The sequence below is a fragment of the Leguminivora glycinivorella genome, chromosome 4 (genome assembly GCF_023078275.1).
Source record: "Leguminivora glycinivorella isolate SPB_JAAS2020 chromosome 4, LegGlyc_1.1, whole genome shotgun sequence".
Taxonomy (NCBI): domain Eukaryota; kingdom Metazoa; phylum Arthropoda; class Insecta; order Lepidoptera; family Tortricidae; genus Leguminivora; species Leguminivora glycinivorella.
This window is the reverse complement of record NC_062974.1, coordinates 7,260,388-7,287,886: the sequence shown is the minus strand read 5'-3', so window position 1 is coordinate 7,287,886 and position 27,499 is coordinate 7,260,388. Positions and strand designations below refer to the sequence as shown.

At 40.3% G+C, this 27,499-nt stretch overlaps 1 protein-coding gene across 1 annotated transcript in view; it reads left to right on the top strand.

Moving 5' to 3' along the window:
• Nucleotides 1–27,499, top strand: part of LOC125225608 (Down syndrome cell adhesion molecule-like protein Dscam2) — a 50,115-nt gene that overhangs the window by 19,376 nt on the left and 3,240 nt on the right. The window contains exons 11-29 of the mRNA XM_048129394.1: nt 12,826–12,974; nt 13,355–13,574; nt 14,316–14,461; nt 16,030–16,198; nt 17,136–17,284; nt 17,627–17,773; nt 18,138–18,290; nt 18,478–18,607; nt 19,085–19,263; nt 19,674–19,853; nt 20,371–20,559; nt 20,947–21,135; nt 21,598–21,743; nt 22,615–22,756; nt 22,907–23,057; nt 23,726–23,877; nt 24,200–24,343; nt 25,222–25,362; nt 26,878–26,944. Coding sequence (XP_047985351.1) covers nt 12,826–12,974; nt 13,355–13,574; nt 14,316–14,461; nt 16,030–16,198; nt 17,136–17,284; nt 17,627–17,773; nt 18,138–18,290; nt 18,478–18,607; nt 19,085–19,263; nt 19,674–19,853; nt 20,371–20,559; nt 20,947–21,135; nt 21,598–21,743; nt 22,615–22,756; nt 22,907–23,057; nt 23,726–23,877; nt 24,200–24,343; nt 25,222–25,362; nt 26,878–26,944 — 2,943 coding nt within the window. The remainder of the gene's footprint in view (nt 1–12,825; nt 12,975–13,354; nt 13,575–14,315; nt 14,462–16,029; nt 16,199–17,135; nt 17,285–17,626; nt 17,774–18,137; nt 18,291–18,477; nt 18,608–19,084; nt 19,264–19,673; nt 19,854–20,370; nt 20,560–20,946; nt 21,136–21,597; nt 21,744–22,614; nt 22,757–22,906; nt 23,058–23,725; nt 23,878–24,199; nt 24,344–25,221; nt 25,363–26,877; nt 26,945–27,499) is intronic.

The window sequence follows — 27,499 nt, the reverse complement described above, 5'->3', positions numbered from 1 at the left end:
TATCAAAGAGAATATAGTCTTCTAGAGCGCTACGGTCTAAGTCAATTGTGTAACGGACTACGTGAATTGCTTGGCTGTCGCTAGATGACTCTAGCAGTTCTTTTTCATGGAGTTACGTCCTTTTGCCTCAAATCATTTTGAGTTTCTGCTGCTTTGACAGTTTCGGAATTCACAAGCATTCATTAAGTTGCGATAGCTTTATAGCCAACTAATTATTGTTAAAATGTCACATCAGATGGCGCTGGACTTGGGTTGTCGACAGATTTCATAGATTAAATAAGTTTTGTTCAATTTGACACAGTGACAATAATTGTCATTCTGGTTTTCAACTTGACATAAATTGTAAAAATGCCGTGTACATGTGCATACGTGAACTGCAAAAATCTATCCGGAGAAATTTTAGTGTTCCGATTCCCGGTTAACGAAGAAGATAGGTTGGCGTTATGGGTGGAAAATTCAGGTACCTACAGCTTCATAAAAAAAAAGATTAAGTTGGTAAGCAAATACTTAAATGGTTGAGCATGAAACCCGAAGCACTTCCTGTCTCGAGTCATTAGACGTGATACATTAGGGGCAGGTACCGGTGTTATTTTTAACATTTTATCAAGCGAGCGAGTGCTGAAGAACCATGTTTTTAAATTTGAATCACACGGCTAGGACGCCCAGCACTTCGATGTTTTAAGTTGAACTATAATATTAAATTAACATCTGAGGAAAGTTATATCCAGCAATAAGTTACGTTTCTTCTAATTCAAATAATTATAGTACACTTAATTCTGGAAATTTCATAATTTCAAACGGGTACAATGTTTAGTTTCAGTGTTTGTGTAGGTACACAAATGATTACGTGAATATCTAATAAGAAACTATTCCATAATTCAATAACTCAGTTTTTAGGGTTCCGTACCTCATAAAGGAAAAACGGAACCCTTATAGGATCACTCGTGCGTCTGTCTGTCCGTCTGTAACAGCTAATTTTCTCCAAAACTACTCAACCGATCAACTTGAAATTTTGGCACAGGTATGTTAACCTGTGAGCCAAAGATGGACATGTAATTTAAAAGTGAATATTAAAAACTGAAGTTTTTTGAAGTATACGTACCTATTGTGTTACATATCAAATGAAAGAGCATGAGCGAGATACTAAGTTTCAAAAATATGTTTTTAAATAATTTTTTAACCATTCGAGTCCCAGCGACATCATATGATGTCAGTAAAATATAAGTAAATAGGTACATATAGATGCTTGGGACTCGAAGGGGGAAGCCCTTCTTGTAGTGTACGGAACCCTTGCAACGCGAGTACAACTCGCACTAGGCCGTTTTTAGGGTTCCGTAGTCAACTAGGAACCCTTATAGTTTCGCCATGTCTGTCTGTCCGTCTGTCCGTCCGTCCGTCCGTCCGTCCGTCCGTCTGTCCGTCTGTCCGTCCGTCCGTCTGTCCGTCCGTCCGTCCGTCCGTCCATCCGTCCGTCCGCGGATAATCTCAGTAACCATTAGCACTAGAAAGCAGAAATTTGGTACTAATATGTATATCAATCATGCCAACAAAGTGCAAAAATAAAAAATGGAAAAAAATGTTTTATTAGGGTACCCCCCCCCCCCCTACACGTAAAGTGGGGGCTGTTATTTTTTTTCATTCCAACCCCAACGTGTGATATATCGTTGGATAGGTATTTAAAAATGAATAAGAGTTTACTAAGATCGTTTTTTTAAAATATTAATATTTTCGGAAATAATCGCTCCTAAAGGAAAAAAAGTGCGTCCCCCCTCTAACTTTTGAACCATAAGTTAAAAAAATATGAAAAAAATCACTAAAGTAGAACATTATAAAGACTTTCTAGGAAAATTGTTTTGAACTTGATAGGTTCATTAGTTTTTGAGAAAAATACGGAAAACTACGGAACCCTACACTGAGCGTGGCCCGACACGCTCTTGGCCGGTTTTTTTTAACATCTTAGGCACATTTAGACAAGATTCATTTATTTCATAATACAATTTTTTTTATACTACGTCGGTGGCAAACAAGCGTACGGTCCGCCTGATGGAAAGCGGTCATCATAACCTATGGACGCCTGCAACTCAAGTACATTCTTGTCACATGCGCGTTGCCACCCCATTAGAAACTTGTACATTCCCTTTTGCTGTGTTAAGTAGGTACACAGCAAAAAGGAGTGTATAAGTTCCAAGGAGGGTTCGGGTTGCCGACGACTCAAAGGACAATAGACGGAACAAGTTAGTTCCGTAAGTCCTCCCGTCATCCAGCACACCGCACCCTCGTTGAGCTCTGGCAGCCTTACTCACCGGCAGGCACTATGAGTAGGGTCTAGTGCTATTTGGCTGCGGACTTCTGTAAGGCGGAGGTACTACCCCAGATGGGCTCTGCTCTAGATTCGAGCGAGACGATATCCGCTGTGCTGTGCCCTAACACACAAAGCGGAATATCACTCGCTATGCCCTACCAGCCCTACCTCCTATGATAATTAGACTGTAAATTATTTATTCATAAGCAATACTACATTATGTTTTATACGGAAACTAAAATAAAATTTGCATGACAATCTACGATCGTTTAAGGAATTCATATTATGATCGTCAAGTATAGTACCTACGCTATGTTGTATGTGTTAAATCGTACAGTGACCTGCAAAATTGCATGGAAATATTATAAATTCGCCATCCACTTCTGCAGCTCACTGTGCATAGTTCTTAAAAGTAGGTAAATAATTACAATTCCATACCATTTCTAATAAATCTCCTGGAATGGATCGTCAAATTACAAAGGGTTTATTTATTGGATAAGGTTTCCTCAAACCTATTGGCAAAGCCGATTTCATGGCTTTCACCGACTAAAAATCGATGTCGCGAAAGCATCTATGAAGATGAACTAACGAGCGATTTTTGGTCGGCTAGAGCATATTTCGCGTCGATAGGTTTGGGGAGACCCTTACACATCAATTCACAATGACTACAGTGCTGGACAAAATGCTTCATACACCGGCATATAAAATAAACTTTCGATCATAAGTTACCTTACCTCTTTATACCTACATATATGTACAATTAATGACAAACAATTAATTTAAAAAGTAAAAAGTTACAAAGGTCATGGATTGACTGTGTCTCAAATACAGAGGTAAATTCCTATACCATTCTAAACAAACAATGAAGTGAATGTAATTAGGGTTCCGTACCTCAAAAGGAAAAAACGGAACCCTTATAGGATCACTTTGTTGTCCGTCTGTCCGTCCGTACGTCCGTCTGTCAAGACCCTTTTTCTCAGGAACGCGTGGAGGTATGAAGCTGAAATTTATATCAATTACTCAGGTCTACTGTCCCTTGAAGCTGTGAAAAAATCAAACTTCTAAGCCAACGCAATCAAAAGATACAGCCGTTTATGCCGCAAATTTTCGACACTTGCAAGGGAATCAAAACCTACAGGGTGCTTCCCGTGAACTCAGAATCTTGAAATTTGGTACGAAGCAACGTCTTATAGCATAGATAAAGGAAAAATTACGAAAACCATAAATTTTTAGTTACATCACATAATATATTTTTTTTTAATAATTGTAAACCTTGCAGGTTTGTACGGAACCCTCGGTGCGCGAGTCCGACTCGCACTTGGCCGGTTTTTTTTCAAATATAGTCTCATTAATAGATACCTCTATTACTGAGACTATATAAAAATACACTCTGTCTCACTAGTAGAGGTAAATGTGACTGTGCAGTCGAAAAAGCTTATCTCAGTTATAGAGGTCTTATTTGTCTCACTAATACAGGTAAAGCAGTGCACTTATAGTGACTTTGGTATTTTTATAAGAACAGCATGCACTTTCGTCCAGAACAGTGACATTTGGTGCAGTGGAACTGCTGATGATGGTTTGAACCGAACTCAAATCTGAACTGCACACTTAAAGTGACTTTGGTATTTTTATAAGAACAGCATGCACTTACGTCCAGAACAGTGACATTTGGTGCAGTGGAACCGCTGATGATGGTTTGAACCGAACTCAAATCTGAACTGCACACTTAAAGTGACTTTGGTATTTTTATAAGAACAGCATGCACTTTCGTCCAGAACAGTGACATTTGGTGCAATGGGACTGCTGATGATGGTCAGAACCGAACTCCTCAAATCTGAACGGCACGCTTATAGTGACTTTGGTATTTTTGTAAGAACATCATGCACTTACGTCCAGAACAGTGACATTTGGTGCAGTGGAACTGCTGATGATGGTCAGAACAGAACTCCTCAAATCTGAACGGCACACTCATAGTGACTTTGGTATTTTTATAAGAACAGCATGCACTTACGTCCAGAACAGTGACATTTGGTGCAGTGGAACTGCTGATGATGGTCAGAACAGAACTCCTCAAATCTGAACGGCACACTCATAGTGACTTTTGGTATTTTTATAGGAACAGCATGCACTTTCGTCCAGAACAGTGACATTTGGTGCAATGGGACTGCTGATGATGGTCAGAACCGAACTCCTCAAATCTGAACGGCACGCTTATAGTGACTTTGGTATTTTTGTAAGAAAAGCATGCACTTACGTCCAGAACAGTGACATTTGGTGCAGTGGAACTGCTGATGATGGTCACAACCGAACTCCTCAAATCTGAACGGCACGCTTATAGTGACTTTTGGTATTTTTATAGGAACAGCATGCACTTACGTCCAGAATAGTGACATTTGGTGCAGTGGAACTGCTGATGATGGTCAGAACCGAACTCCTCAAATCTAAACGGCACGCTTGTAGTTACTTTGGTATTTTTATAAGAACAGCATGCACTTACGTCCAGAATAGTGACATTTGGTGCAGTGGAACTGCTGATGATGGTCAGAACCGAACTCCTCAAATTTAAACGGCACGCTTGTAGTTACTTTGGTATTTTTATAAGAACAGCATGCACTTACGTCCAGAATAGTGACATTTGGTGCAGTGGAACTGCTGATGATGGTTAGAACCGAACTCCTCAAATCTAAATGGCACGCTTGTAGTTACTTTGGTATTTTTATAAGAACAGCATGCACTTTCGTCCAGAACAGTGACATTTGGTGCAGTGGAACTGCTGATGATGGTTTGAACCGAACTCAAATCTGAACGGCACACTTATAGTGACTTTGGTATTTTTATAAGAATAGCATGCACTTTCGTCCAGAACAGTGACATTTGGTGCAATGGGACTGCTGATGATGGTCAGAATCGAACTCCTGAAATCTGAACGGCACGCTTATAGTGACTTTGGTATTTTTATAGGAACAGCATGCACTTACGTCCAGAACAGTGACATTTGGTGCAGTGGAACTGCTGATGATGGTCACAACCGAACTCCTCAAATCTGAACGGCACGGTTGTAGTTACTTTGGTATTTTTATAAGAACAGCATGCACTTACGTCCAGAATAGTGACATTTGGTGCAGTGGAACTGCTGATGATGGTCAGAACCGAACTCCTCAAATCTAAACGGCACGCTTGTAGTTACTTTGGTATTTTTATAAGAACAGCATGCACTTACGTCTAGAACAGTGATATTTGGTGCAGTGGATTTTCTGATCATGGTCAGAACCAAACTCCTCAAATCTGAATGGCACACTTACAGTGACTTTGGTATTCTTATAAGAACAGCATGCACTTACGTCCAGAACAGCGATATTTGGTGCAGTAGAACTGCTGATGATGGTCAGAACCGAACTCCTAAAATCTGAACGGCACACTCATAGTGACTTTGGTATTTTTGTAAGAAAAGCATGCCTTTAAGTTCAGAACAGTGCATTTATTTAGTTATGTTTGTTAAGCATATTGAGTTTTCAAGTCAAAGTTTGTCAAGCTTCAATTTCTTATAATCGGATTCATGAGGAATTGAGGAAACTCCTCAAACCTTAACCCTTTATTTGATTTTGTTTATTGGGATATACACTGACGAAATATAAATCTACAAAGGTTATTAAGTACGTTAAATTATTTTTAATAGCAAATACTATTGACTCAATCTGCACATATTCGCTAGAAAATTATTACAAAGTTGTGGCAACACTTTTAACTGTCAGTTTTATCCAAAATGGCCGAATGACGGAAACTGCCGCCGTTTCGCAAGGTTTTTAATGCTTTTTTTCATGTTTTTAACAGTGTATATAGTTAAAAAATAGATCGAGCAGGTTGATAGACATATTTTTGTTTGTTTACTATGATTTGTATACCGATTGGATTGCTTTTTCATCGTCGGTGGCCGTTTAATTCTATTTGTATATCACAATATACAATGCCAAGTATACGGCCAACTACCATAATAGGTGTGTATTTACTGTGATAAACATTGCCAAGTTTGTGCAATTTTTGGAATTAGTTTCATTTTGATTTTTTTGCTTGTCAACAACATGTAGTCCAAATAAGATCTCCTAAAATATTAGCCCTAATTCCTAACAAAAATGCCCCTTCTGAGACAAGTGACAATTATGATGACGAAAGAGAGCTTGACTATCTTGGATGTTTTTTGTTGATGGATGTAGTTTGTGCAATTTTTGGAATTAGTTTCATTTTGATTTTTTTGCTTGTCAACAACATGTAGTCCAAATAAGATCTGCTAAAATATTAGCCCTAATTCCTAACAAAAATGCCCCTTCTGAGACAAGTGACAATTATGATGACGAAAGAGAGCTTGACTATCTTGGATGTTTTCTTCGTCAGAACTTTTCTCTTCAACGTCTTCTCTTGACTCTTCTTACGCCCAAAACCCAACATGCGAGGAACAAGAAAAACAAGGGCCAAGAAACAAATTGCACCACGGGGCCGATTTTTGAATCTCAGCCATTCGAGATCGTGAAATTCGTTCAACAATATCTCCACTACCAGCGATTTAAATTCTACTAACAGAATGGAAAACGAGTGGTCATTACCACTAGTTTTACAATTACTAGGCGTCCTTTTTCAAAAATAGCGTGACGTCGTTTTCCACAGACTTTCGAACGGCGAATTCGTCAAAAATCGATCCGCAGTTCCCTGTAGGCCGAAAAGACTGAAAAAGTTTGTCCTTAGTTACACATGGTCAAAAGCCCCATGGAGCTTCTGTTGAAGTAAAAGATGATTGGAAGATTTACCTGCAGACGATTCACCATGTTGGACATTTCATATTCACTGAAAATTACATAGGGTGCTGTGAAAATTGCCAAAAATTGACGATTGTTTTTTGCATTAAATTTTAGGGTGTTTTAGTTAAAGAGAAGAATCCCAGAAATTGTTTTTTGAGTGTCCATACAAAATAATGTACCTATGGTTTGGTTTTTGTATACTGCGATTTGATTTTTGGTATACAAATGAAATAAAAAGTGAATTTATTTATTTCTTTTTATTTAAATTCTACTGACCCATATTTGGAATTGTCTATCCTAATATACATTGCCGAACATACATAGCACTGCATTACTTTGGCACTGTATACTGTGATATACATCAGTTTTCATGAAAACTGAAAACGTTAGATTTTTTTTAGTAATTTTTACTAACCTATTTTTGACCCTACATTTCAGAAAATTTGTCAAATAAAGCAATTTGGACATTTTTTAGCCCTGCCAAATAAAGGGTTAACGTTATACGTATATTCATTTGTGTTGCCATCTAATAATTAAAGCATTCAAAGCAGTTTTAAAAAATACCTACACATTTCTACATAATCCAACATTCGCAAGTAGCTTTCACCAGAACCCGAAAGGCGACGGTTTTTTTTTTCTTAAAAATTATTTTATCTCTATAACGCGAACGAAGCCGCGGGCATAAGCTTGTCTTATATATAATTATTTGATTATATATTATACAAGCTTATGCCCTTTGTCAGCGTGATTGATTTACATATTGGTACCAAATTTCAGCTTTCTAGTGTTAACGGTCACTAAGATTATCCGCGGACGGACGGACGGACGTACAGACAGACATGGCGAAACTATAAGCGTTCCTAGTTGACTACGGAACCTTAAAAAGTGTCTGTTAAATCCATACTAATATTATAAATGTGAAAGTGTTGTGTCTGATTGTTTGTCAGTCTTTCAAGGTGAAGGACTGACGAAACGACGAATTGACGTGATTTTTTAAGTAGGTAGATATAGCTGAAAAGATGCAGGAGAGTGACATACTTGACTATACTATTGTATGAGAGCTTATGTAGGCTAACATTATAATGCAGATGGTTTAGTTGTAGTCTAATTTGAATCTATTTGTATGTGTGTTTATGTGAGTATACATCCCATCAAAAACATAAATGCGTGTGTGTGTGTGTGTGTGTGTGTGTGTGTGTGTGTGTGTGTGTGTGTGTGTGTGTGTGTGTGTGTGCGTGTGCGTGTGCGTGTGCGTGTGCGTGTGCGTGTGCGTGTGCGTGTGCGTGTGCGTGTGCGTGTGCGTGTGTGTGTGTGTGTGTGTGTGGATGAAGTGCCTTGATGTGACCATGTTAAAAGTGTTACTCGCACCGATAGCATGGTCGCGCGATTAACGGTAAAACATTAGGCCGTCCCTATCACACTTACAAAATAGTGCGACGGGGCGGCCTGATGTTATATCATTTTATTTTTATTTTTTATTAATCGCGTGAAAATGCTGCAAACGGAGACGGCAAAACTGCCGAATCTTGAAAAAATATTGTTGGTAATTAGAGATAAGAAAGTCTCTCCATAAGTTCCAACCATTCATTATTTATTCTTATTTATTGATCATATTTTTGTTTTTAGGAAATTCCGCCCTGCACTCCCTAACAAAAAGGAATTGAGCCATAGATTTCTATGTGCTGCTCATTTCCATCCTCTCCAAATAGCCAAAGGAAACGAGATGTGCCGCCTTCTTGGTCCACAATCTAAAGTCAAAAAGTTGTTGGGATAATGTTTATTGTGATTTACCCTGGACAATTCCTGACAATCTAAAATCAAAAAGTTGTTGGGATAATGTTTATTGTGATTTACCCTGGACAATTCCTGACAATCTAAAATCAAAAAGTTGTTGGGATAATGTTTATTGTGATTTACCCTGGACAATTCCTGACAATCTAAAATCAAAAAGTTGTTGGGATAATGTTTATTATGATTTACCCTGGACAATTCCTGACAATCTAAAATCAAAAAGTGGTTGGGATAATGTTTATTGTGATTTACCCTGGACAATTCCAGACAATCTAAAGTCAAAAAGTTGTTGGGATAATGTTTATTGTGATTTACCCTGGACAATTCCAGACAATCTAAAGTCAAAAAGTTGTTGGGATAATGTTTACTGTGATTTATCTTACAATACTCTTCTGAACAACTTTACAGCTCCAGAACACGCGACTCGCGAGGTTTTTTGAGGTTGGAGCCCGGGAAGACGGTTACTGGCTACATGCCCATCTCGCACCCAATACTGGTATTTTCTTGGATTCGACCTCCCTTATACTGGCGACTGGCTTGCGACTCGGAGTTTGGATGGGTATGCCCACAGATTCAAGAAAAATAATTTTTTGCTCTGAGTGTGTGCCATACATATGTATAAGTATGCTCTTGTGGCACAGACGTGGAACGTGGACCAACTGGGACATCATGGATTATCTTGTCAAAAAAGTGCAGGTTAATTTTTAGTCTTAGTTTCTATGGTAGCTATCTCTATCGTTCTTACGTATTGGCGCGACAGAGCCAGTCAACCTTTCGCGGCGTTTCGTTTTCATTTCGCGTTACAGAAATGCCATTCGGCTACGGCACCTGTTATTTGTCATTTACAAGGTCGTGCAAAGTTCTTCAAAACCCTACATTAAATATGCCACGATAAGTCTATAGTTAATTTCCCAAATACGTATTGTGTTTTTGGATTTTAACGTACCTATGAAGGACATTACATTGTAAATTGTGATCAACTTATTTAGATAGTAGGAATGTACTATGTTAGCTACGCTTTATATAATTGTTCTGTTGTTGTCTGTTTCATTTTGGTGGTACAATAAAGTGTTTAATTCCATACTTATTTACTTAAAAACCCAGGAACAAACATGTGAACCATAGACGTGTTTTTTCAAGCCGTCAAACTTTGTGTCAAAATGCAGGAGCAGTGTCGACTTCAAAGTTATTATAGTCTAGTTTACTAACCGGAGCTACAGTCCGGTGTGGCAGAAATAAACTAATTCGTGTTGCTATAATGGTCAATTATCTTATCTATTGATTAAAAAAGTAAAGATTACAATAAGTTTCATTTAGGTTCTTAATTTGTCAAATTGCATTAGGTACAGTTTGTTGGCAGCAAACAAGTTTACTCTCCCAAATACTCCTAAATACAATATCGGTAGTGGCAATTGGCGACTTTGATAGTGTGGGCCAAATGAGTACCTATATAATTATTTTGTTCGCCCTGCCTCTGCAATTTAAGGAATTGAATCGCATTTTGATGTTTAAATATCATTTTCATCGGCGAGGCTATCAAAATCGTTGCTAACTTACCTTGGACTGACTCTACCAACGCAGTTAAGTCAACAGCCAGCAAGAGTAGAAATTGAAAAATGGCAACATCGGTGTCGTCCCGTTTTCTTACTACTGATTTGAAATGGACGACACTATGATGTCGCCACATTTTAATATAACTTTTTTTGCCAACGTTTAATATCCATGCATGTTTGGATGTGATTCTTTCCTTCCTCAAACGTGACGTTAATTTTTGAAGAGAGAAGTCTACGAGTGGGTAGGTAATAAATACAATAAAATAAAGGCCCTCATTTTCAACAAACAGCGAACACAAGCAACAAATACGAACGTGTGGAATGTGTTTGTTGTTGTTTGTCGGTTTTTTTTTCATGAATGAAACTTGCACGTTCTCTAAGCGTGGAGAGTGAGGACGACGGTAATAAAATTATAAGGTAAAGTAAATTAATTGAATAGTGCAAGATTTTTTGTAAGTATTCAAAAAAATGCAGGTATCAAAACGAAATAGGTGTTATGGAACATAATGAGGAGGCACACTGACATTTTATCCCGCCAGGCGGTGCCTGTGCAAGTGTCTAGGCATGTCACTGTCATTCATATGTGTAAGAGAGAAAAAACATAATATATCGTCTTATCGCTCTCTCGTATGGTACTATGGTGGTATGGTAGACAGAGACAGACATAGACTAAGGATTATTCTATTATTTTCGGACTAATAGGGTGGCGCTATCTGTCATAACCTTTGAGTGTGCCTCCTCATTGGCTAAACCTAAAGATTTTTGAAGATAGGCAAATAATATTTATTTCTGATATAATACGTTATAACGATTACGCAAAGGTGGCTCTTATATTTCGTATTATTTATTTATTATCTTTTTTAAGTAACTGAAATAAAATGTAATAGCAGTTGAGGTGAAAATACGTGAATGCCTTTGCTCGTGTTGAATTGTAAGAAAAACAAACACTAGTGACAAAGCTGTCAGTGATGTGGTGATACTTAGCTCTAAGTGACACTGACAATTGGCATCGCTTTTTTTCTAATTTCATATATTGAGCACACGCAAAGGCATTGGTCACCTCATCTGCTATTAAATTTCGCAAAGGTCATTTCGGTCATGTAATAAGATAATAAATAAATGATACGAAATAATAATAAAAGAGCCACCTTTTCGTGATCGTTTAACGTGCTATCAGAAAAATATATTATTTGCCAATCTTCAAAAAAATTATCGGTAGTTAAATTTATAAACGTTAAAAAAACAGCTCATTTAAGTAGAGCTCTGATAGTTTGTCCCTTGTCTTAGTGCGTTTTCACATTATCCGTTTCAATATTGGATGTCGGACCAATATCCCATATATTTACGCCGCCATCTTTGATTTTTTTTCTTCGAAAACCTTCCTACATCCGATATCGAATCGGATAATGTAAAAACGCACTTACTCTCACCACTCAAACAATTCTAATTATATCGCTAACCTTTTTCTGTTTTCATACTTTTTAAAGACCACGATAAGAAACAGGTTATATACCTATAATATACTGATTGATTTAATTGCCATCTATCGACATTTTAATAATTACCACGACAGAGTTGTGCATTTATACAATTTACTGCCATCTATTGACACGGGGTTATAACTTTTAGCACGGTATGTAACCTAAAAATTTAGGTCAAACCCATGGCCTTAAACTGACATGTTTTAAGTCTCAACCAGAGTCGCCATCTAGGTGAGCGCACCCCAAAGGGTGTGGCGCCCTCTGGTTGAGCGTAGCTTTTAACCGGGGTACGTTTTTTTCTTAGACCTTGTACGTCTAGAAGCTATATAGGTCTTTGATATTATATATATCGTTGTCTGAGTACCAACAACACAAGCCTTCTTAAGCTTACCGTGTGCCTCAGTTAATCTGTGTAAGAATGTCCTATAATATTTATTTATTATTTATTTTCTTGTGATAGAATTTCCCGTAGTTTCAAGTTCATTCAATGTTCATTTCGTTCCGACTTTGCGTTCTTTTCAAAAGTTTTGAGAAGTGGCCCAAAAAATTAGTCACATAGAGAATGCAACGAATGAAGATTTCAAGCTTCAGCCGCGCTTAATTACATGCATTCTTTTATGTCCTGCCCAGCATGGTCACGCGATAAATTATACCCCTACCGCTATTTGTCCCTTTCGCACTAGTTTTATCTGCCAGATATTTATTCGCGAAGAGTCAATTTTAAAAGAGATGATCCATGGATTAACTTTATGTGGATCTATACATTTCGTGATTTTTCTTTTTCCGCACAGACTCAGGGATAATTTCAGTCGCATGAAATGCATATATGCAATAATGCATTTAAATTCCAAAGCTTACATCCTTCCTGTATGCATTTCATACTCAACCAATATATTTTTTTGTTTCAGGCTAAGTGTCTCCGAAGCAAAGACTGATAGTGGTTTAAGGTCCCAATTATACATCAGCAGAGCCGACAGACCGGACTCTGGGGTGTACAAGTGCCAAGCCGTCAACGCCTATGGTCATAGCGACCATTACATTTATTTATCCGTCCAAGGTAAGTCATTTTTAAACTTGCAATTCTTACTAAAATAGACGTAAGACGTATCGGAGTGGCGTTCTAAAATATCTGAACACGCCCTAACGCCTGGAGGCCTTGACAGAGGTGTGTTCAGATAGATTTGAGCACTTTGACTGCTCCAATAAATCTGATGGTGGCTGGACATGATCAACCTGCTTGAAGTCCAAATGTTCCTACCACTAGATTTTAAAATTATCTTCATTTACCGATTGCCACCGTCACGTGAATCGCTTATTCTCAGTTTCACCTAGTGCCATCTCATCATCATCATTTCAGCCATTAATCGCCCACTGCTGAGCATAGGCCTCCCTTCGTGCCATCTAATATTTGTTAACGTGTAATTTTTTGCTCCTCAGAGAAACCCGATACGCCCCACTCTCTATCCGTGACGGAGATCCTGAGCCGCGCAGTAAGGTTATCCTGGAGTCAGGGATTCGACGGCAACTCCCCGCTCCTGGGTTACACCATACAGCACTGTACTCTGAGTGCTGTGGGGGCAGTGCGTGTAGACCAGTGGCACGCCGCTGTCACTGTCAACGTCTCCGTCCACGGGGCGGCGCAGCAGCCACAAGTCGCGTAAGTAACTGTGACTCCTGTTGTTATGATGTCTAAGGCAACTCACCGCTCCTGGGTTACACCATACAGCACTGTACTCTGAGTGCTGTGGGGGCAGTGCGTGTACACCAGTGGCACGCCGCTGTCACTGTCAACGTCTCTGTCCACGGGGCGGCGCAGCAGCCACAAGTCGCGTAAGTAACTGTGACTCCTGTTGTTATGATGTCTAAGGCAACTCACCGCTTCTGGGTTACACCATACAGCACTGTAATCTGAGTGCTGTGGGGGGCAGTGCGTGTGGACCAGTGGCACGCCACTGTCACTGTTAACGTGTCCGTCCATGGGGCGGCGCAGCAGCCACAAGTCACGTGAGTATCCCCCTGCAGCCAGGGAAGGCAACGTTCTGTCAATTTCATTCATGGGTCTATGCAGCGCTACACTTAAAGTGATGTTGGGGCATCCACTGCCACTGTACGCGTGTCTATAGTTAGATAATTTTAGTTTCTGGTATTGATTTCAAATATACAGCATGAAACACCTTAGAGCACCGTGCTGACCGTGCGCAGAGCATACCATAGTTACACCATCAATCATAATTCAACTTTCACTTCAGTTACCACCACCAGTGTTACTCGAAAAGTTGTTAGGTTGGGAAAAATACTCAGGACGGTTAATACGTAGTCGATGCAGTAATTCCCTTCTGGTTACATTCTTTCTTCCCTTTTAGTTATATTTTGCAGTGAAATGATTATTCTGTTTCAGGCTGACTAAAAAAGGCGATATCCACTACGAGGCACTGCTCAGTGGACTGAAGCCACACACGGCCTACATGATTCGGTTAGCAGCCGTAAACCAAATCGACCGAAGTGCCTACACCGAACCCGTCGTCGTGAAGACGCAAGAAGAAGGCAAGTTATAGTTCATTTTGCCTATTTTAGGACGCGTGAAATCTGAAAGTTCAGAAGATTGAAAAGGGTTTCCTAACCCGACCTTCCAGTAGTACGGAAACGCGAACTTCCAGGTCTACACAATGCTGTCGTCTGAGAAATTTAAAAGCGGCACTTGAGGCAGTTAGAAACCTCCTCCTTCTTCTTGTCCTAAGCCTTATCCAGTCATCTGGGGTCAGTTCTCCTTGCCTGCCGTTTCCACTCCCGGTTCTGGGCTACTGTGTTGTCCACTCCTCTCTCTTTCAGGTCCTTTTGTGTCGTCGTCAACCAGGTCGCCAACTCAGGGCAACTCATACCATATGTTTTTCAGGGCGGCGGAGTATATGTGTATACCAACGTTAATTATTTAGAAACCCATTTATTTATTTAAACTTTATTGCACAGTAAAAAAAATGTACAAAAGGCGAACTTAATACCAAAAGGCATTCTCTATCAGCTAACCTTTGGGCCAAACAGAGATCAATAAGAGCTATCTTAATAAACCTAATAAATGGTTACGTACATATTGTTATACATCATACAAACGTTTATAAAAATAAAACTACATAATACGCGTATACCTACTTACAAATTTACATAAATATAGATAGATAAAGATAGATAAAGACAAAAATCATTTATTGTATAAACCATTCTACATATGGCGCCTTAACCTACGTTACAAGAACAACTTACTCTCTAAACATTTAAGGTACTAGATACTGATTACACCTAAAACCAGTTACACAAAGATAAACGCAAAAATAGATGGTGCATCAGTAGAACAAAAAAAAAAATAAACAGGGATTGTGGAAGAAACATTGGCGCCTGTGTAGTGGCAACAAAAGGACGCCACTCAGCATATGCTATGATATGAGTACCACAGCGCTGGTCTTCCGTAGCGCCCCGGGTTGAGGGGTAGCTTTAGAACTATTACCTAGGTAATGGCAAATCTATAATATTGCAGAGCACAAGAACACAGATATTGAGGGGAACAGTTGTAGTTGGAAATATGCATACACAAAGATACTAGTTATCGAAACAGTTAAGGGCAGGTTTATATAAATTTTGAGATACTGACGTGACGGTTAGGGTTTAACTTTTATGTACCATTATTATTATGTATAAAAGATATATTAAAATAATATATACTTACATATACTATACATATACATATATATATTTATTCTATACCTAGAAGCTTATAGAGGTACAATGCTGTTGTGAGTTGATATATTATGTAAGGTACAGCGGGGCAAATCTCGACGAGGCCAATTGTAACTGATCCATTTTTTCCATTATTACACTATGATGTTGAGTTCTACATGTATCCACTGATCACGTCTACCATTTTTTATATATTATAGGACATTCTTACACAGATTGACTGAGTCCCACGGTAAGCTCAAGAAATCTCGTGTTGTGGGTACTCAGACAACGATATATATAATTTGCAAATACTTATATACATAAAAAACATATACATAGAAAACATCCATGACTCAGGAACGGAATGGACACTCGATTAAATAATAATGTGATATTTTCAGCTCCCTCCGAGCCTCCCACGAACGTGCACGTGACGCCGGGCGGGCCGGGCGAGCTGCACGCGGCGTGGCGCCCGCCGCCGCGGGAGGCGTGGCACGGCGAGCTTCTGGGCTACACCGTCTCTTGTACTGAGATCAGCCCGGGAGGCACGCCTGTTAGGAACTCTACTAGGTACTACTTAGGATTTTGACAAATTAATGTTCATTACTAGCTTTAGTTGTTGCACTTTATATTATATTATACCGATTTTTTTTTATGTTTCTTCAAATATTATGCTTTGTTTTTGTGTGCCTAGATTTAAGATTCAAACACAATGTAATATTGTTATTGAATAAATAAATATGAATGAATATGAATAAATATGGTACCTAATAATAAAGAGGATCAAGTATTATAGAGTAAAATATGTAATAACAGAGCATAGACTACCATCTCTCGACACAAGCTTAAAACTTTTAAACCTCAGCTTTGATAATTTGGCCCATATTCTTAGCTTGATATGTGTTAAAATGAGGGTCCCCCAAAGGTGTAACGCCATCTAGGCCACCGTACCTTTTCTATATGGTTCTGAGGTACGTTTTTTTCTTAGACTGTAGCTGTCTATACGGAGTTATATATGTCTTTGGTAATACATATTAATCCTTCATCTACAATAAACGGGTGGGCTAAACCACCTGCATATCGCAAGATGCCCGCCTTCACGGGAATCTTTATTACTAAAGCCCTAAAAACACGTACGAATTTGCTATACCTAATTATTTTGTATTCTTTTTTTGTTTGTGTTTTTTTGTGTTTTTATACTTTTTTTTAGTTTCACAGTGCTTTGGTTTTTTACTGTTATACTGTGTAACTTATTTGAATAATAAATAAATAATACCAATACTATACGCTACAAGATGAGTAAAATTTGTGCTTTTTAGGCTCGGGATGGTAGTTTAAATAGACAATTATTGATACTTCTTACTAAGCGAAAATGAGTCTCGCTCAGTAAGAAGTCGTTACGAATATTTTTTGCCAGTGATTACAACACATAGTTACGGCTTTCTTTTAACGGATAAAATGATGTCGCTTCAGAGTAGTATAAAAAAAACCCCAAACATTATTCCAGGACACTAACAGTAAACGGGTGGTCAGCGACAGAGCTGAGCCTGTCAGCTTTAAGGAAGTTCACGCGGTACGAAGTGCGCGTGCGCGCGTTCAATGGCGTAGCCGCCGGCCCGCCGTCTGCGCCGGTCGCTGCCACTACTTTAGAAGGAGGTAATTAAGTACACCAAAAAATGAGATTACAAATCTTTACCCTGGAGCCTTATAGCCCATGGGCTCCACATGTTGTCCTATTTCTTGTGCTTCGTACTTGAGTTTGCTTCCAGTCTTCCTAATAGTCTTCACCTGTGCAATATCTGGAAATAGAAAAATTTTAAAGAAAAAAAATTACTTCAGATACTCACCTAATACCGCCACATTTTGGCATATGGTTCCCGTAGCTCTGTACCCAAACTAAAGAATAATCTAATAGCAGTAATCATAAGCTCTCGAATCTATACCATGAGTCATGACATATACATGTTTTAATTTTTACATGACTTATTTTTTTCTTAGTTCCCGAGTCACACCCGACAAGAGTGACTTGTTCTCCGCTCTCATCTTCAAGTATGAAGGTGGTGTGGACCCCACCACCTCTAGGTCAGCACGGCGGCCTTATCCAAGGATACAAAGTCATCTACTCACCGCTTACTAGTGACCATGGTAAATATTGTTCCATCCAAAGAAATAAAACAGAAAATTATAAGTATAATAACTTTAGCAGCCATATACGATTCGTAGTTCGTACCGTACCTAAAATGAGCCCTATGCCAAATGTAGTATAAGGCCGCACTGGCAAGGTCGCCATGTGGTTTTGGGTGTGCAAGGAAACAACTGGGTTCGAGTTTATTTATACGTAAATGACGCATAATAGAACTTCATCGACTATAGAAGTTTATATTTATTACAATCTAGATTTATATTTTTCCTCATTTTGGGATTTTATTCATTTGAAAGGCATATACACTAAACAACACTAATTATAATTAATTTAAATAAAGTTAATCATGCCTTTCTGTACCTTTAGCTGACGTGGGTGAAATCAAACGAGTGACAACGACCGACACGTACTTGCACACGTTACGCAAGTACACCAACTACTCCGTGCAAGTACTTGCGTTCACCAACGCAGGCGACGGCAAGCGGAGTCCGCCAGTATACTGCATGACTGAGGAAGACGGTAAGATTTGTGGGTGAAAATTTATCTGACGTTTTTGAAAGCAAGCATGTGACGTGGACTGACATGTTCTTGCTTTCAATCACATAAAACAGCATTTTTTAAATTCTTATGTCAGAGCTAAATAGGATAACTAGCTAGATAATTTTTGTTGAATATTTCTGCTTAAAAATTGTATTTTTTTTTTCAGTTCCATCAGCCCCTCAGAAGATCAAAGCGCTGGCGTACTCCAGCGACTCTGTCCTCGTGAGCTGGCTGCCGCCACTTCACCCAAACGGCATCATCTCACACTACACCGTTTACTACAGGGAAGCAGGCCGGTAAGTTACTCGTAAACTTGCAATCTTATCTTGTTAACAATCTCTGGGTATTGTCCTGTACTTCAAAGTTGGATGTACTCTGCCGATGTAGCGATTCCGACCTCGTAAGCTGGCACTCACCATTTCAGGTCGGTAAGTTACCTACTCCTAAATATCTAATAGTCTTTGGTCTTTAAAGGTCAATGTAGCCTTGACAAGAAGTCCACCAAACAAGGTGATCTTAAAACCATCTATAATAGTAGATTTAGGCTACTGCCTAAGGAATATATGTAGTTATTAAATTAAAGCTCCAAAGATGTCGACCCACTTCATTGGGTTATACTGAATTCCTTTTGAAAATCGTCAAGAATCTTAGCTCGTGATAGTAAACCACCTGTTGCCTTATTGGAGTGGCCTTTGATACATTAAAGATTCCATACAGATTTTACATTTTACTTCATTCCTCTTTATCAAACTTGAAACATCTCACGTTTTCAGGTTAGGCAAACACCAGAGCTACACGGTAACAGTGGACAAGGGAAAATCGGAGCTCGAGCTGATGTTTCCCGTCCGAAACCTGCAAGAGAGCCAACTGTACGAGTTCTGGGTCTCCGCTACCACGGGTTCGGGGGAGGGAGAGAGCACACTTGTGGTGGGACAAGGACCGAACGCTAGAAGTAAGCACATTTTAAAGATTCTGTCTGATTTGATGTCGCTGATTTCAATGGGACAGATCATTTATTGTATCGACAAATTACCCACAACATTTTCAACTCAAAGAGCATCATCAGATCAAAACTAACAGCATGGTGCACAAACATTTCAAACGACCGGAAAACTGCGTCCTTATAAATAAATAAATAATAATAAAAATCATTTATTTCAGACTCAGGGTCCATAGATGGTTAGTAGAACATTACAACTCTAAAGAGTTAATATTAGTGTTAGTAAGACATTTACCTAATGCTAAGACTTAAAAAACTTATACTATCACCCCGTCGACAAACCCTGTTCTAGAGAATGTTTGTAATCTCTGATCCAAGGCATGCTGTAAGTCAGTAATAACCGACTGATAATCTTCTTCCAGTTCCAGCACGAATAGCATCGTTCGGTGGCGTGGTCGTTCGCGGAGCGGGCCACGCCGCGCTACTAGCGTGCTCGTGCGTGGGACTGCCGGCGCCGCGCTCGCGCTGGACGCACGCGCGCACGCCCGTCACGCACCACGCCTTCTACCAGGTCACACCGCGCGGACACCTGCACATTAGAGGTACGTCCTATTGCACGGAACGGCAACGTCGCTCTGCTAGCGTTCTCGTGCGTATAGATAGGACTACCGGCGCCGCGCCTGCGCTGCAGCTGGACGCGCGCGCTCTCCTGTCCCCACCGTGCCTTCTACCAGGTGATACCCCAGGGACACCTGCACATCAGAGGTACATCTTTCTCGTACTGTGAGCTGTGGTAATATGCATCAACCACTATTAACAGACATGTCAACATCACGCAGCACAAGTCTATAAAAAATCCCGTACAAAAAGTCTCAATTCGGTAACGGACGGTTTGGTGCAAAAGATCCTTACAATAGTGTAGTTATGCCTCGGTATTTCTTGAGAATATGAAGTGATCGCTATGTGAAGTGATGCGGTCCTTAAATGCTTTGCAAACCAGCCTTGGTTCAGATATATAGAAGAGACAAATATTTTGAATAAGCAACTTAAAACAGTGATACTTATTTCATCCGAAATAGTTACGAGTCTGAGTTTCATATTATGTGTACATTTTTGCAGAAGTAAACGAGCAATCATCAGGCAACTTCACATGCACGGCCAGCAACACGCTAGGAGAGGACGCCATCACGTACAGCGTAATCGCGGTGCTCGCCCCAGGAGCGCCCGCTCTCACTTTACAGTACACCACAGCGTCTAGCGCGCGGCTACATTGGCTGCCGCCTGCTGACGGTGGCTCACCGCTCTTGGGTAAAGCATCTTCTTCATACCTTCATGTCGTTTTTAAGCTCCATCTTCGCCTCCAGCGCTCTTTCAGGTGACACAATGGGCCTTCGCTTCTACGAGGATCTCAACCTACGATTTTGTCTCCTTGACGCTTCGCTTATTAACACTGCGATCTGCAATGCACTGTTTCCGTTGGTTTGGCCAGCCAGTTCGGTTAAAGACAATTGGTTCTAGGCATCACTCTTACTTACAATAATTTACGTCTGACTGGCGGTGTATTAATCATGAACATTTTTAAAATTCTTTTAAGACTTATCCTAACTAGTTTTAAAGGTTCTCTACGCCCTATAAAGTAGGACTAAAGATCATGTAACCATGTAACTAATGAAATTAAATCTCGTGTCATTTCAGGCTACATTCTGCAATACAAGCAAGCGACCGACACCGATTGGCATACCGTGGAGCTGTCTTCAGAAGTAACATCATACACCATGGATATGCTGAAATGCGGGACCACATACAACGCAAGGATACAGGCTCGAAACAAAATCTCCATAGGACCACCATGCGAGATGCTGACTGCTACCACCAGGGGTGGAAGTAAGTCATAGGCTACATACAAACTAGCGGTTGACACTGTTGTTCGGGCCCAAGTTGTATAATGGACATATATGTATATTATACAATATACAATAGTGCGGCTGACAAGTGACAACTAACAAACAACTGACTATTACTTTTTGCTCATCTCGGACACTGGCGATCAAATATATGAAAGAGGCGCGTTCCTAGCACACATTCTAAGCTCATGTAGGTGAACGCGTGGCATGCTTGTATGAGTGAGATATGACAGGTCGACTGTTCGCGTTTTCGACAGGCGATAACTGTGAGGTAACCGAGCGGGGGTGCAGGGTGGCACTTTCAACGGAGAGCGGGAGTGGCCATACTGTACGATAGTACTCTTTATTATACTGTGCTTAGAGAATTATAAAACAAATAACTCCCTCCTCGCGCTTAGTTTGTATTGTTACTTAGGAATAACTTCCATTGCACTTTTTAAAGGGCCCAAGCCTCCGAAGCCCGAGGACCATGTCTACATGAACTCTACGGCGATAAAAATCAACTTCTACGCGTGGCGGGACGGCGGCTGTCCCATACTGGGCTTTCGAGTTTCGTATCGGAGAGCGGACACCGAGCACTGGATTAAGGTAATCATTAAAAAGTGTATCCCAATACCACAGCACTTCTCTGTATATTAGTGTATACATATAATTAAATGACTAAGTATCACGTTATTACCATTTTTTGAATCCTTGAGAGAAACTGTAGAGCCTTAACACCTTGGTGGATACTAGTATCTAGGCGTCTAGACGCCTGTAGGCGTAATCCCATTGTTCTTTGTATTGTGTCTGGTCTGTGTGCGTAGCCGAATGCACAAATGCTCACTAAACGATCACGATAATATCTCTTTCGTAGCTATCTATCTCTATCACTCTTGCGTATTGGCGCGACAGAGCCAGGCTACATTTCTGCGGCGTTTCGGTGGCGTTTCGCGTCGCAGAAATGCCATTCGGTTGTGTGAAAGAAATGTCATGTCCAGCAAGGTGTTACTCGCGTAAGTGACATCTGACGTTCCTTCATCGTCGTTGTCCCTACCCGACTGTCAAAAGATTCTTAAATCAGACTCTTAATCTTCTAAAATCAGGGTTATTAAACAGACATCCAAAAATGATACTTGATGTTTATATTTCACTAGCTTCGAGTTTTCGAGTTACTACTGTTTGCTGGCTTTGCAATGCTTTGCCCGAGCAATGATGATTGATTACAATGCATTGTGATTAATCAAATTAATCATTATTAATTTAATTTTTAATGTGACATGTATTAGTATTATTTATAGTTTTGTGGCTTTTCGATATATGTATGTAAGATAATTTGTTCGTTTAATAAAATTATGTAAGTTATTATTATTAATTAGCACGTAAGGTCTATCTGTAAGTGCTGACATGTAAATAAAAATAAACAAACATTATATTATCTTGTAGCATATTTCACCTACATACATACCTCCTTTTTCAGGTGGGCGACAGCCTTAGCTCGGCCAGCCACGTTCTAGGTGACCTGACGCCGGGAACTTGGTATGAGCTTGCCATTGAAGCTGTCAATGATGCTGGCACCGAAAGAGTGACGCTTTTGGCAGACACGCACACACTGGCTGGAGGTATGGGTCCATATATTACGTATATTGTGGTTGGAATAGTCAAACTGCGGCTTTGAAGTACATCCATTTAGAGTCCTATTTTATACCTTATGTATAATATTAACAATTGATCACCTACATATTAACACACAATTATTATAACCTTTCCAGGTCGTATACCTCCGACAAAACCGATGTCTCCCCTTTCGGGTGGAGACCGCCGCACCTCGCTACGTACAGTAGTACTGTCATGTATAGCGAGCGCCATTGTCATCGTGATCACCGTCGCGGCCATCATCTGCGTTGTGCAGGGCAAGCGCAAGTGAGTACACAGATGGAAGCTTGCATGAAACTATATCATTAAAATATTCATTTCGGTGCTATTAACTGCCCACTTCTGGTGGTCACCCAAAATATCGTTGGGCGGGTAGGTTGACCTCCGTGAGCTCGGCGACGGCGAAAGCTGACGCGATACCGCTCAAGACCGAGCAACGTGGTGTGATCTTGTTGGAGACCAAAACTCATTTTGGGTTATCGCGCTAGCTAAGTAAGTAAGAAACTGCCCACTTCTTTTTTAATTTGGTTGCGTCTTTACTAAAAACTATGTTCAGCGTGCGTGCAATGCACTCCTGCTGCTGTACCTATTCGTGTATCTACACAAGATGCAAAGCATTTTATTACTGCTGTGCCGCAACGACCTGACCAGGTCTTGACCTCTGAACAAATACCACTATGCTTCTCTGTCCAAAGTCGTTTCTGTCCAGTCGCTGTCAAAAAGTTCACTAAACTCTATTTGCACTTATGTTTTTAGTCAATTGGTTTTCCAAAGTTACTCTTCTCCGACTAAGAACCTGATATTTTTTGATGCTTTTGAAAGCTTCTACTGACTTGGACTAAACAAAAACTCCGAATTGCATCTTTAAAAAAAATATTATAATTCACGTATTACAGTAGATGATAAGTGAACATTCTTACACAAAATACTTTCAGATTCTTCTGTATATCCAGTGATCACTACATGCGAGACGACCGCAAGCTGAGCGAGAGCAACGAAGCTGAACGGGAGAAGCTTAGAGAGGGACAGAAGCTATACTCCTCCTCGTCTATCAACGGGAATGAGAAGTCCAATGACGACTCCTCTGGTAAGCATTATTCTTATATCAAAGACATAAGCAGTCATAAGAGTCGACCAGCCGCCGTCGCTCAGGAATCGCTAGCATTCTGTCGGCTATAAAAACGAACAAACACGATAACGAACAAAAGAGAGAGCGAGCGATTTGTAGTTCATAGCTCGGCTACGAGCTATAATAAACTATCATAGCGTCTCTTTTATTCAATCAAAATTCAACAATCTTTTGTTCGTTTTTATAGCCGATAGCTTAGTTTACTCTCTTATGGGACCTCTTAAGCGGCCCTATATCCTCTTTATGTATCGTCCCTGTACCTTATTCCTACCGTCCCCAGCAGAGCTGTACGAGATCAGCCCGTACGCGACGTTCGGCGTATCGGCGGCGCACTCGCTGCAGTTCCGCACGCTCGCGCGCCGCGACGACGACGCCGCGCCGCCGCACCGCCGCCGCCACCGCACCTGCGAGCACTACCGATACGGTAACAAAAAGAAAATCCTATTATTGTGTCACTCGCGATCACAAGAGCTGGCACAAATGGAACGAATGATTGTATGGAAACATGCTTAACCAATAAAATGGTGGCTCCTGGCTGTTAGGACTGAAGGTACCTATATCAATATACGTGTCACTCATGCAATCAAAGTCTTGTTTATTCCATTCGTACCAGCTTTCGTGAAACGATCTGTATGTACTGGTAACTAGGCAAACAGCTGACCTAGCTGAAGTGACAATCGTAGTTATCTCTCGCTATTGGTGCGACAGAGACAGTAGTAGCTTTTTGGTCGACACGGACGTGAACAATCGTAACTTCGGCTAGGCCGGCAGGTATGAATTTGTCATTGGCAAAGAGACAGAATTTAACCAAAGGTTTGGTCAGAATTAGACCGTTTTCACATTATCCGATCCGATATCGGATATCGGAAGGATTTCAATAGAAACAATCCAAGATGGCGTCTGTAATGTATGGGATATCGGTCCGACGTCCGATATCGGATCGGATAATGTGAAAACGCACTTACAGTGAGAGAACTTATTACTCGTCTTCAATTTGTGTAATGAAATCATACCTACACAATATTAGTTCCCTTCTAACTTACTTTTACGGTATAAGCCCAGATTTCTGTGTAGACAAGCCATTTCAAATGCTCGACAGTTGAAGCGAGGGACTGCATAATACGGTAGCCACGTCACGACACTGTTATTCTGACTAAAATTTGGTGTTTGTCTAAACGTTGTACCTATGATATGCAAGACAGTAGAAATTCCTATAGTAGCGATCAAAATTTCCCCCACACAAATTGGCTGGTAGTCTCCTTGTATCTCACCTCGAGGGTATGAGCACAGCTTTCTGCGTAGACGAATCGAGCCTGTCTAAATGCTCGACAGTGGAGGCGCGGCATCGGATGCGCGCCGCGTGCGCCGGCGCACAGGGCTGGCGGGACACGCACACCGACTCGGGAGATGACAGCGACAGTGCTGCTAATACTACTACAAAAGGTAATTATTTTAAAAAAATATGACTAAGGCTTCGGTCGCAGACAGCGTGTGACGGCACATCTCTCGCGGCGTCTGAATGCTATGTTTGAAAACGTTTAGGAGTGGTCGTTCTCACCCACTGCAAATACAGACGCCGCGGGCATACGGGCCGCTGAGTTTGCTTGATGTGCAGCTTACCATTTAAAAATCACACATGACAGTGAATGTGTTATGTATAATATTCGTATCAAAACGCTAAAAGGAATCTGATTAATCATGTGGCGCCCAGGCTTAGAGTAAAAGACATAAACGCAATTCTACGAGTATTCGTGCAAGCGTTGACAATGTCTTTTGTATAAAATTTTCATTTACTGAAATACGTACCTGCCTGGTTTTTTAGGGTTCCGTACCTCAAAAAGGAAAAACGGAACCCTTATAGGATCACTCGTGCGTCTGTCTGTCCGTGGTCACAGCCAATTTTCTCCGAAACTACTGAACCGATTAACTTGAAGTTTGGCACGCATATGTAAACCTGTGACCCAAAGACGGACATGTAATATAAATTAAGAAAATTTAATTATAGGGGCCACTTTTGGGGGGTAAAAGTGAAAATTAAAAATCAAAGTTTCTAGAACTATATTGTGTTACATATCAAATGAAAGAGGTTTTTATAAGTATTTCAAAAATAGTTTTTTAATAATTTTGGCAAAAAACTAAGGCAAAAATGACCATACCCCCCCCCCCCCTTATCTCCATAACTACTATGCGTTAAATTTAAAAAAAAATACACGAGATAGTTTTCAATCTATAGATTACAGGAAACCTATTAAAAATCTACAGTAAAGCGTAAGTCGGACTTACAAGAAAAAAACTCAAATTAAAAATTTCACTCACTGCCGCTGCAAGGAGTTACCAAATCTCTGGAAATTGTTTGAGCGCGTTTGAATATTACATATAAACTCATTTCTGTTTCGTTTTGTTCAAAATATCGATTATTCGCAAAAATGACTTATGTTCCTACTAAAAAGGAGGAGCTTAAGCCCTTCTTGTAGTGTACGGAACCCTTAGAACGCGAGTAGAACTCGCACTTGGCGGTTTTTTTTAATTGTTTAGGTTTTATAAAATTCGTAGAAAAACTATGTATGTTATATATTCAAGATTTTCAATGTAGTAGGTATTACTACTTTACCTCACTTAGGTCACATCTCAGTACAATGGCGATCAAATACATGAAGGCGCGTTCCTACGCACATAACCTAAGCTCGTGTAGCTGAACGCGTACGTTGCTTGTATGAGTGAGATATGATAGGTCGACTGACGCGTTTTTTAACAGGCGTTAACTGTAAAGTTAACCGAAAGCGGGTGGGCGGCACTTTCAGCGGGGGTCGGGAGTGGCCATACTGTACGATTATTATATTGTGCTTAGGTCAAACATGTCTGAAGTTTAGTATTTAACTCCAATTAAGAATATCCATTATAAAAAAAATTGTCATTGTGCAAACTCGGTGTAGTAATATTTTATTGACGATGACTTAGGTTCGGGCGGGTCGCCGGGCAGCGTGTACGGCAGCGGGCGGCGCAGCGCGGCGCGCACCACCAGCAGGTAGACTCAGGTACCTCCCCGCCCTCCCCCACACCGCACCTACACCGCACCCACACCGCACCCGCACCCACACGCACCCGCACCGCTATACGGCTGCTTCGTGAATAGCTCGATAGCATAGAGGAATAAGTACCTAAAGAAAGAGTTGTAACTCCTTACATCAGTAAATTGGAGTTATTTGTAGTGACATCTAGCGTCAAACGCGCGTTTCCTTTTCGTTTAGGAAAAGTCTAATGCTCAACAATTTTTAGCTAATAATATTACAATAGTATTAATCAGTATCCGGTTTTCAATTCCTTCAGCTTGTAACTTGTAATATATCGGGTGCCCGGTAATTAATGGGCAACCTTTTATCCACCAAGAGGGCACCTTATACTGGTCCAGAAAATCGACTTCAAGGTTTAGTAAAAGTCGCCTGGTTTTCGAGATTTTCACACTTCTTAAAATTTTTGGTAGTATTAAAATTTTAAAAATTGTGAAAATCTTGAAAACCAGGCGACTTTTACTAAACCTTAATGTCGATTTTCTGGACCAGTATAAGGTGCCCTCTAGGTG